General features: G+C 39.8%; 1 protein-coding gene across 2 annotated transcripts in view; it reads left to right on the plus strand.

The window, feature by feature from the left end:
* Positions 1-6,493: 6,493 nt before the first annotated feature.
* Positions 6,494-12,002, plus strand: part of LOC117814623 (pleckstrin homology domain-containing family A member 5-like) — a 123,272-nt gene continuing 117,763 nt past the window's right edge. For both annotated transcript variants that reach the window (XM_034686073.1, XM_034686074.1), the window contains exons 1-4: positions 6,494-6,584; positions 6,843-7,082; positions 7,185-7,261; positions 10,314-10,371. In XM_034686073.1, the coding sequence (XP_034541964.1) occupies positions 6,991-7,082; positions 7,185-7,261; positions 10,314-10,371 (227 nt within the window). In that variant the 5' untranslated portion in view covers positions 6,494-6,584; positions 6,843-6,990. The remainder of the gene's footprint in view (positions 6,585-6,842; positions 7,083-7,184; positions 7,262-10,313; positions 10,372-12,002) is intronic.

Consider the following 12,002-nt stretch of genomic DNA (forward strand, 5'->3'; position numbering starts at 1 on the left):
CAGTCAACCTATTTTGTCTTCCAGCATGAATAAACCATCACACTGAGTACAAGTTGAGCTCTGTTTATACTTTACACAGAAAAATAAATCATAGTACAACATAGATGTGGGAAAAATAACTGTGCCTGATAGTAAGAGCTGCAGTGCATTTACTCTCTCAATCGCTTCAGTTCAAACCGAATCCGACCACTTCATCCACAGCATCCTCTAATTACAAAACAGAGTACCCACTCATTCAGTCTTAATGACACATATCACCAGTGGAAATCTCATAAAAACCTGGAAAGAAAAACATTTGGATGGTATCCAAAGAGGATATGGATGCAGTGAGGTCATCGCTGTAGTGAACACAGAGCCGTTTGTGGGTTGGGTTGTTGTCAAGCTGTGACTAACTGTGATTCAGGGAAGCATGTTAAATGATTCAGAGGTGAGTGTGGGAGAACTACATGCTTTCAGGGTCTTGTTTTTTCACAAACTTTCAAAACCTAGTGACCCATATTCCTTCAATACATTACTACGATTGCATACATCTGCGTTTAAACTGAATGAAGAGTTTTACCATTCTTCCAGTGTGCTTATTACTCTCTGCTGCTGACTTGACTGATCATAGTAGCTGCACTGGTTTGTGGGTTATGCATGCCAGTCAAATGATACTGTGTGTTGCAATCGGAGGAGCACAGTTGCTCATTCATGTTCACATCAATGAGCATTGTGCAAAGGATAGGATAAAGGTCCCATAGGAAGTTTTTGTGCTCAGAAAATAAATTTTGCACTTCAATTGTGAGCTGAAAATTACCTCTTGAAGCTATATTCAGCACTGTTATTTTTATCTAATCAAAGAATGACTAATTTCCCCGCTGTAGTAGTTAGGCAGCAATGTAATAAAATTCCCCACATTTCCGATTCGACTAATTTCAAAGTGCTTTATTCAGACTGAATGATGGCTCTATCTGTAAAAGCTTTTGATGCCAGCAGATGAGAGGTTTCGCACAGATGCTGAGTGGCTCCAGTCTAAAGAGGAGGGTCCTCCCTCTTACCTAGCACAGACAGGCACGGGGCTACTGCTGCGCTGGCACCAGAACAAAGCCCTCCAACAGCTGCTTGATAATGTGCAACCTTTAATTACATTCTGATGCCTCAAGTCTGGCCTGTGTCACTGAGCAGAGAACCCTCGCCTAACAGAGCATGGAGGAATTATGTAAGAGTGCTTTGCACAATGTTAATCAGACACAACACTGTGTTCTTATTATAATTCTTTCTTGCACTTTTACATATTCAGACCCCGGGATTCCTTAAGGACATCAAAATTAATATTTTGCGAGCTGAATAGAGTCTTTGAGAAGCTGCTTGTATTGTGTAATACAGCTAATCTTGCTTCTTTTATTCTCTCTAAAACAAGCTTGCAGGCTGAAGGTAGCCTTACATGTAGAAAATGGGACATGATTTCAGGTCCTGAAACCTTTGGGGACTCAATTTAGTATTTGCATGCATTATGAGCCTCAGGTATTTTTTGTGTGACATTTGGTGGATCTCACAGAAATCAAAATGAATAAACAAACTGCAAGGTTCATGGACTTGTGGCTCCATGTCTGTTTTTCTTCTTCTTCACAAATTTCCATTCTCTCTTGTGTTGCAGCTGTTTTTATAAACATTAAATCACACACATGCTGTACTAGCTCCACCTTTTTGCAGAAATACAAACATTCTTGGTCACTGTCTGTCAGCCTCCCACTTCAGTGTAATAGCTTTCTTTAGTGCTGATGATAAGCTACAGTACAGAGAAGCATTTATCACTCACCCTGGCAACTGTGCACTGCGGTTAAGAAATGTCTGCTCCTGCCAAAAGAAGTACATGAACTGACCCAAAGTGCTCGGCTCTTTGTTATATCAGTGCTGTCAGACCTTTGACATAGAAGTTCTTGGAAACTTGCACATAGCTGTGAAGTTCTCAATCAACCAAGTAGCTCAAAATAAATGCAGTCATTTTCTCCACTTTCTCTAGAATGACTTTTAAAGCAGTTTGACTTGTGTGCAAAACAATGTAAATCTCTTTTGTTACACAAGAAGTTTAACTATGATTTAGGGGTTGACAGATAATTGGCCTTGGCTGATTATCGAGGCCGATGTTTGACATTTGACATCAGTATTTTATTTTTCAGATCACTGATAAAATCAATTAACACCCGCTCCCGTGACCACATTACCCCCGTCCTCCAACATCTTCATTGGCTCCCCGTCCCCTACTGCATACAGTTTAAAATCCTCCTCCTCACCCACAAAGCCCTCCACCACCAGGCCCCTTCCTACCTCACTGACCTCCTCCACCATCACACTCCTTCCCGTAACCTGCGTTCCTCACACGCCAACCTCCTGTCCCCACCTCACAGAACCAAGCACTAAACCTGGGGGGACAGAGCCTTCTCAGTAGCAGCCCCCACCCTCTGGAACTCGCTCCCCTCCCATATCCAAAACTGCTCTGACCCTTCAACATTCAGATCTCTTTTAAAAACTCACCTTTTTAAGTTAGCTTTCAATTTGTGATTGTACTGTTGTTTTGTTTGATCTGTGTTATTTGTTTTTTTGCTTGTATTGATTTTGACAGTTGTACAGTGTCTTTGAGTTTTTGAAAAGCGCTATATGAAATAAATGTATTATTATTATTTATTGTTATAATTAAGCGCTTTCCCTCTGGGGCTGTTTCCACTCACCACTCTGTCTCCTCTTATGTCCCGCCTATAACACTATCTGATTGGCTAGGCGACAAAGGACAGTGAGACGTATCTGTACTATAAGTATAACTAGGTAACTGTTATCTCCTTTGAAGTTGAAAGTTTCAGTTTGAGCCATTTCCTAAAGCTGTTTAAACAAAGTTTTGTTTAAGGGTTTTTAATATTCCAAATGCTAAATGTTCTAAATATTGATTTCGGTCTCTTGAACTTCTAATAATCAAAATAGGTATTCTTCATGAAAAAACCCTGCTGAATTTGAAGTGTCAGAAATGAGATGAAAGTGCTTGTATGTTTCACTTTTCTTTTCTGAGTGCTATAATGACATGAAATTGGCCCACTAAGAAGATTGCCTGATGGAAAGCTGAGAGGCATGGACCCTGGCTTTCAGACACTCACTTTCAGATCCCACGAGTATACCAGCCCATCCAGGTAGGTATCAGAATCTAATCCAATCATTTCCACCCTAATGGATCTTATTCAAAGATATTCTGAAAGCAATTATATAAAAGCCGAGGGGGAAGTTGTTGTTTTTTTCCCTCTTTCCCTGATTTAGATATTTCTAAGTGTTCAAAAAGTTCTGAATAGCAGAATAAAAAAATCCATCTACAGATTTGATCAAAAGGTTAGGGAATTGACTGTATATAGCTCAGAATTATGCAACAAAGCCTCTGCACTCCTCCTCAAAACCATGCCAGGTTAATCCAAAGGGCACATGAAGCTAGAGTTTTGTTATATTCTTTCTTCTCGAGGACCATTGTCTTAGCTACCTGGGGAAAAAGAAGCAATTCTTTTGTATGTCACACAACCAAAAAACTGTGCTGCACTGCCTCAGGTAGAAGAAAACAAAGAGCTCAGTGTTTGACATCAGACTAGAAGGGGCATCAGTGCCTAACTGTCCCCCTCCCTCAACACTCATTCTCTAAAGTGGTCGACCTAGCAGTTGGCAGATACGTCATGTCCCTCCACCTCACCAGCTGCCTAAAAAGCAGTGGCTTACCATGTGTCATAAACACAATGCAACACAATGCCAACAAACAGGCCAAGCATAGTGGTGTTGGATGACTTCTCTTTGTGTGGTGTGAAAGGCTGATGCTGCAGTTTCACAGCACAGTGACAAAAGGTAGAAACCAGCAATCCAAAGGTATAGTTAAAACTGTGTTTCTACCAGTGCAGAGTGTGTGTGTGTCTGTGAGTGTGTGTACCATCATGCAAGGCTGGATTAACATCCAGGCAAAGCTGTCAACTGCCCAAGCAGCAACCCTCGGTGTTGAAAAATGAAGCCAATGCCGTAGTGCTAACAACTGCAGTTCCTCAAGTTTCCGCCTGAGACTGGCCCTAAAAGCCGGGGGGTTTTAGGGGTTTAGACAGGGTTCAATATTGACCACAAAAAGGTCATTCGTGGCTCAAAAATATTACACCTTGTATTGCTGACAGAGGCTCGAAATGTGATTGCTGCAAACTTGCGGCTGATTGCCTGTGGATTAAATTTTTATTTAGTTATCTTTCCTGTAAGGGTTAAAAGAAAAATCCAATCAGTGGTTGATTAATTCCATCTGACATGTTCTGTATGAGGGTCAAGGTATTGTGCATTGCCTGTTGGCTGTCTGACTGTTTAGCCTTAGGCTTTTGCACCGCTTGAATTGAGATAACTGTGCTTTTCCAATTAAAGCATAAAGATTGTATTCATATGAAACATGTTAACTCATGGATCAATTGTGGGGCAATTTGTTTGCCATGCCTGGTCCCCCCCTACAAAAGTGTGCCCCAGTTTGGCCACCCCAGTCAGAAAAGGTCTGGTTTTGGAAATGATTAGGACATTGGGAGTTATAAACAAGCAAGCAATTGATGAAAAAATTTTTTTGTAATGACAAAGGGAAGAGATTACCGCATTGAGAATACCAACATTTTCTCACGCTTATTGTAGGGATTTTTAAAAAGTCAAATCTCAGTAAAACTATAATTATGAACTGACCAATTTATTTAATGACATTAGCATCTCTGAAAATATCACAAACTCATCAAACTCTGGTCTTACTGATATTTTTTACTCAAGAGGTTGTAAACATCCCGAAAGGGAGGGGGAGGCATTTAAATTAATTCTGTCTTTGCGCAAGTTAAACAAAAACCCCATGTGAAGGCACCATCATCATCATCATCATCATCATCATCATCAACATCATCATCATCATCATATGTTCCTTGGATACCTGAACAATGGAGCCATCGTTAATTGATTTCATAACGTCTGTGCTCTTCCTTTGATATCAGATGACAATGTCTGTCTAGAAGGAAGGGGGGCTATCGGATCAATTTTGCCCTGGGGCCACATATCGGGTTAATCCGGCCCTGCCCCCAATGTTGCACACAGTCCAGAGCGGTGCCTTTGTTTAGAACAGTATGCATCTAGACAAAAGAAAAAGGCAAAAATAGCACACACAGTAAAAAAACATCTGCAATGACAACCACAAAAAGCCACAATAACATAGCTTCAATCAAACAGAGGATAAACACTATGATTGACCCTTATATATCTTACTGTAACATTGTTTGGGCTAGCACTTTTAAAAGTAACCTGAATGGTATTTGGTCTCTGCAGAAATGTTTTATTAAAATGATCACATTTTCCAACTGATTCAGTTCTACTCCCATTTTTCAATCATTACGAATCCTCCCCATCTTTGATCTTCACCGTCTACAAATGAATACGTTTGTCTTTCAATACATTCACAACTTACTCCCAGCAAGCTTTTAGGATTTATTGCTGTTTAACTCTCAGATCCATCTTTACCAAAAAAGGTCTGCAAATAAACTTCATCTAGCTTTCTTTCAGGACGACCTTTTCTCAGTTTTCCATCAGATACAGAGGCCCTCACTTTTGGAACAGTTTACCTGGTCATATAACAAGTAACACAAATTTCAACTCATCTAAGAAACAAACCATACACTTTTATTAGGTGAGTTAAGTAATACAACATGATATGCATTTTTAATGCATATTTACAAACACATACTCTCCCTACTTTCCTAACTTATAAATAAACATTCTGTTTTTTTATTTTATTTTTTATTTCCCCTTCCTTTCTCTTCATCACTGTTTTAAATATCACTCCATCTTATTAATCTTTTTTTGTTTTGTATGTAGATATTCTGTTCTACATTGATACTTTATCTTTGTGTTGATTGTTTTCTTTGGAGGGACAATTTAATAATAATAATAATAATAATTCATAGGATTTATATAGCACTTTTCTTAATACTAAAAGTCGCTTTACATACAATAAAAGTAAAAATAAAACAGGTAAATAAAACAGAACAAGGACAGAAGTGGGGCGAGGGTAGAGGTCATGTGTTGTATGCTTTTTTGAACAGGTAGGTCTAAAATGTTTTTTGAATAATAATAATGATTATCTTTATTTAAACTCGAAAATCATTGAGAGCAAGCCCTCATTTACAATGACGACGAGCATATAAAATAAACATTAAAATGCATGACAAGCAAATAAAAGATATAACCCAAAAATAATGATCAATTAAAAACTGACAACAATTAAAAGTAATGTTACAACCACTGAAAAATAATGTTTCACAAAGTCAGTTAAAAGAGGTACAATCAGAGGTTAAAGATTGAAAAACTAATGATTAAACGAAAACCAGTGCATTCGTTTTTAAAGTGCTTTGAAGTGAGTCAGAGTTGCCGATGTTTAGAGGGAGAGAGTTCCAGAGAGCCGGGGCATCGATGGCAAAGGCTCTGTCCCCCAAGGTGCGGTGCTTGGACTTGGTGAAAGGGGACAGGAGATTGGCATCTGATGATCTGAGGGGGTGAGAAGGGGAGTGGCGTTTCAGGAGGTCGGTCAGGTAAGAAGGGGCGAGGTTATTGAGGGCTTTGTAGGTTGCTCCTCCGGCACGTAACATGTTAGTGGTTAGTTTAATTATTGAATGTACCTGTTATATCCTGGCTCCTGTTATTGAACAGCAATGTTTTGTTCTTCTATATGCGCAATAAATAAATACAAAGTAAGTTTTTTTTCCATAAATATCCAACGAAGAAAAATAACAATGTAATGTTTGTCAACTTTCCTCTTGGACATGTCTGTTCAATGAATCCTTTCCCAGATAAAAAGAACAGACAGTTTGTTACCTACCTGTCTGCCCTCCCCCTGAGCTCCTGCCCTCCTCTCAGCCATCCGCGGTTGCCAAGGTTTCCGTGTACGCGCTGCCCGCGAGAGCGGAGCCGCGCGCTTGTCATCCAGTATTGCCAGACATGGCGGCGGATCTACAACCCGAGTGGATTTCTTGTCTCCCTTCTTCCTGGAGTTATGGGGTTACCCGGGATGGACGCGTCTTCTTCATTAAGTAATTATCTCTCTAAAGAAACACGGCTCGAGTTTTCCCTCCTTTTATAATTCCCACAAAGTCACCGTGTTATACTGACTGCCTTTTCCCCTCTCTCCACAGCGAAGAAGCCAAGAGTACAACCTGGCTGCATCCAGTAAGTGGCGAGGCGGTAATAACCGGGCACAGGAAAACTCCAGGTAGGTGTCACTTTACCGTGCTCAAGTTTCTCTCTTATGTTGGACGTCATGTCGTGTTGTTGTGGCTGCACATATGCCCCAAACCCGACACTTCCCACGGTGAGAGGGACTGAGAGAGAGGCTGTGACATGCATGCTGTGTTTCTGAACACATGAGTGGGCTTGGGGTCGCTCGTGCTGTGGAAAGTGAGCCCTCTCACCTCTGTCTGTGCTCGTACCACGTTCCGCGTGAGCCTCGTCTAACATATACTTGCAAACTTATAAACGACGACGACGACTTTTAACAACAACCAGCAGCATGCAGCAGAGTCATGCCGGGTTTCTCTTGTATTCTAACACGCCGGAGTCCTCTTCTTATCTCACTCTGTCAAAATGTGCATTGAACTGAAGCCAACCCGATTGAAACATTTGACAGGTAAAGAGCAACAGCTGCTGGAGACTGAGAGACTAGTAGCTGGCAATCCACAAAATGAGCTTCCTCTCTCCCACTATTCTAAAAAACTCTGAATCAGTCATTAACGCAGTGTGTTACTTAGCTAAATGAGATCCTTGCAGTGTACAGTACTAGTGACGTTACCATGTAGCAGCCTCCTCATTCAACCTCAGGTCTCTGCAGAGCATTCCCACTCATGTTATTGAACACTGCATCTTAGAGGAGCTGCCACTAAGCACTCATCTGCACACGTTGCCTCTGTTAATCAATGCAGTGTTTAACATTTTAGGTTTATAGCAGGGGTGTCAAACTCATTTCAGTTCAGGGGCCACATACAGCCCAGTTTGATCTCGAATGGACCAGACCTGTAAAATCGTAACATAATAACCTACAGAGAAGGACAACTCCAAATGTTTCACTTTGTTTTAGTGCAAAGACACACTCTGAAAATGTTCACATTTCATGAACTATCTTTTTAGAAAAACAGCTGTTTTTTTTCGCCATGAGTCTCATAGTGAGACCTATGTATGTTAAACATGTGCACGATATGTGGCTCCTTTTTTCGAAAAAGGGGGATCCACTGCTCCTGCTGTTACAAGTTTACAGATACGAAAACTTTAGTGTTGATTGGTCTCTAAAAAGTCGATGAATTTCCACTGGATTATGCAAACTGCAAATATTCTCCTAGAGTGCAGTTCAGTTGAGCTCCATCAGCACTATGGTTGTATGCGACCCCCAGAGGACAAATCTGAAACATTAGTTACTTTTTTTGAACAATTGTAGCTAATGTCTTCTCTGTAATTGTTTCACTTTGGGAAGTCATCCACGGACGAGATTGGAACCTCTTGCGGGCTGGTTTTGGCCCGCGGGCCGTATGTTTGCCACCCCTGGTTTATAGCATTTCTCAATTACCCCGAATTGAAACAGGCATTTAATCATTAGTCAGTTGCCACAGTATTCATCCTCAAATATTGTGATTATCTGTCAGAAGTCAAAGCCCAGTATTCCCACGTTGTTGTTTTTTAAATGTAAGGATTTTCTGCATTGATTTGTCTTATGTAATAGTTAAATGCATCTGTTAGGAATTTGGACTGCTGCTTAGAAAAATGCAGCAATGTGAAGACATATCAACCTTGAGGAAAGCATAACGAGTGTTCAATTTTTTGATTATTTCCTCACATTTAAAGACAAAGCAATTAATGAATCAGAGAAAAACTGGCTAAAAAATAAGTTGAAACAGGCATTTAATCATTAGTCAGTTGCCACAGTATTCATCCTCAAATATTGTGATTATCTGTCAGAAGTCAAAACCCAGTATTCCCACGTTGTTGTTTTTTAAATGTAAGGATTTTCTACATTGGTTTGTCTTATGTAATAGTTAAATGCATCTGTTAGGAATTTGGACTGCTGCTCAGAAAAATGCAGCAATGTGAAGACATTATATCAACCTTGAGGAAAGCATAACGAGTGTTCAATTTTTTGATTATTTCCTCACATTTAAAGACAAAGCAATTAATGAATCAGAGAAAAACTGGCAAAAAAATAAGTGACAATGAATGCCAGTTGCAGCCCTTGAGGTCTATTCAGCTGGGAATATCAAAATAATTGCCTTTTTGCCTGATAAAAATCAAAGAAAACTAAAGGACCATCAATTGATATTCTTTTTTGTTCCTTTTTTCACTTGCTTTTTATTGATTTTTAGGCATAGACTAAACAAAAAAAAAAAACAAGACAAACATTAAGGACATAAAGGAAATTAAAAAAGAAAATACAAATACAAGAAAGATGCTATAATGCTGACAGTAGTTGAGGTGGTGAAATTTACAGCACAAATATAAGAATCATACAGTACGAGAAAGAAAAAAAAAGACAAAGAACAAAACATAAGCATCGGCGTTTTGCAATGTGAGTTGGTGGCAGCTCTAAAAACATAAGTGTCATCTGAGTAGCCATTAGGAGGGTTAAAGCGCAATGCGAGGTGGCTTGAGAGGGAGGTATGTTGGAAGAGGTCGTCCATTTGTCCAAAAGGGGCTTCCATATTTTCATGAAAGTGTTTTCTCTGGCAGCCAATTTGTATCACAGTCTTTCCAAATGCAAAACATTCCCCAAATCTTAGAGCCATTGCTGAAATGAAGGACTTGTTTCTGACTTCCACATTTGTAAAATAAGGCGTTTAGCCAACACTGTACATAAGGAGATAGATTGCCCTAAATATTTATCTATGGAAGGGTTTGTGTCTACTGAACCAAAGATGGCATGAAGTGGGTCTGGATAGTTTTATTAAAAGCTTTATAATCAAACACAAGGTTCCAGAAGGAGACTAATTTAGGGCAAGACCAAAAATGATGGGCAAGTGTTCCAGCATATTGTTATTGTTTACATTTATCACAAAGCGGGGAAGTGTAAGGATATATGGCATGAAGTCTAGCTTTGGAATATTGATTTTCAAAATAGATGGTGACAGATGTTCACTTTGCCGATCTGTTGTTGCATATCTGCTTCTCGGCATACAAATTAACAGTTGAGAATGCACCAACCTTACTATCTCGTTGCACACAACTTCTGTTTGCTCCAAAAGTTTTGCATTAACTTGTTTTCTACAACTCTCCCTCTCCCACAGACCTCCCTACTGGATGGGAAGAAGGATATACTTTTGAGGGTGCACGCTGCTTTATCAAGTGAGTTTAACACCCTCCTACCGTGAGGCACACACCCGCCATGACCCCAGAACCTGTATACCCTGTCTAAACATGCCACATGCATATTCAAATAACATTCCTTTTGCATGTAACCATGCATGCCTTAATTATAAAGAAGAATGTATTTATTGCCAGTTTTACTGCCCAGAGTGAACAAAACTCTCTCTCAAATGCTGTGCTGCTTTTGAAAACATGCTGTGTTGTTGAAGTCAATATTGCATGGTCATAAATTGGGAACCTTTACACCCTATTTCTGCACTGTAGGAGCCGGTCGCAAAAGTTAATGATTACACAGAAACATTGTGCAAATACTAAACGGACATGGGCAAAGTGTGGTTGCTGCCTTCTAGTGAGTTGTATTTGTTCAGGCTTAGCCTCCTCAGAGTTGAGACTACTTGGAAAGTTGGGCCAACTTTTAATAAGTGTTATCTTTTTCTGACAGTTCTCTTCACTGTTTGGGTCTATGCAGTCTGCTCACACTTTGAAATGACACTAGTCTAGAGTAGATGCGGGAAAAATGTCTTTGATACACTCCAACTCACTATATTTAAGACTTTCTATTTAAAGTCCCCGTACATTGATTTAGTTTTGAACATCTTATCTCCCATATCCTCATTTTGCTTTCGCTGTGTGGGCAAGAGAAAATGTCATCCATGTCCACTTAAACATTTGGATTGCTCAGGTTGTGCCCTCTTCTGTTTGAGGACCAGGATCTACATGATTTACATCAGTGGTTGGCCCTGATACAAAGTTGTTCATCTGCAGTATTTTTCACAATCTCAGATCAATGGTAGTCTGATGCATGCGGCAAATAAAAAGAGATCACAAGTGTTATCATTCAGTCAGCACTGATTCATCATCTGTCATCAGAGTATTTCACATCTAAGGATATGAGTGGAAATATTCTGTTATTCTGCATGTCTTAATGAAATGCTCCCCTCACACAAGAGGTTTAGATATTCTGCAGATGGATTTCTCTGCCAAAATTTACAAGAATGCCTCTGTATGATTGAAGACATTGCAATACACATGCTACGAATTTAGGATATTATGCCTTATTATCCCCACTCAATCCCCTCTCAGCTTTGACTTCCTCATGAATTTGAAGAGCTTTATGTGGCAGGTTGCCAGGCAGTCAAACTGAAAGGCAGTCATTTTATATTCCAGTATTTTATCACAGCTTCTTAGCCCACAAAAAAATGGAGTCAGGGACCACATTCATTAGTTGATCACTGTGATTCTGGCACAGTCCAATGACACGGTAATGTTCAAGTTGCAAACTAATCGTGTTGTCCCCTGCAGAGCTTGCAGACAGCATGTTAGAAGTGGAGAAAAACATGGCCCCGTATGCAGGAGCTACATTTTAACAATATTTTACATTTAAGGACAAAAATGAAACTGGATCAGTTAATTCAGTAGTATTTTATTAAGTATGCCGGTTTGCTGTAGTCTGAACCTCAATTGCATTATCTGTCTGTCAAAAGGGGTCACTGGCCTGTATGCGGGTTACAAGATAAACCAGCTGTTTAACAAAGGATTAAGAGAGTGCAGACTGTAGTGATTAAAGGGATCTATGTGAAGTTCAGATGATAGATCTATATTCACTTCAA

This window comes from Notolabrus celidotus, chromosome 6, assembly GCF_009762535.1.
Source record: "Notolabrus celidotus isolate fNotCel1 chromosome 6, fNotCel1.pri, whole genome shotgun sequence".
NCBI lineage: Eukaryota > Metazoa > Chordata > Actinopteri > Labriformes > Labridae > Notolabrus > Notolabrus celidotus.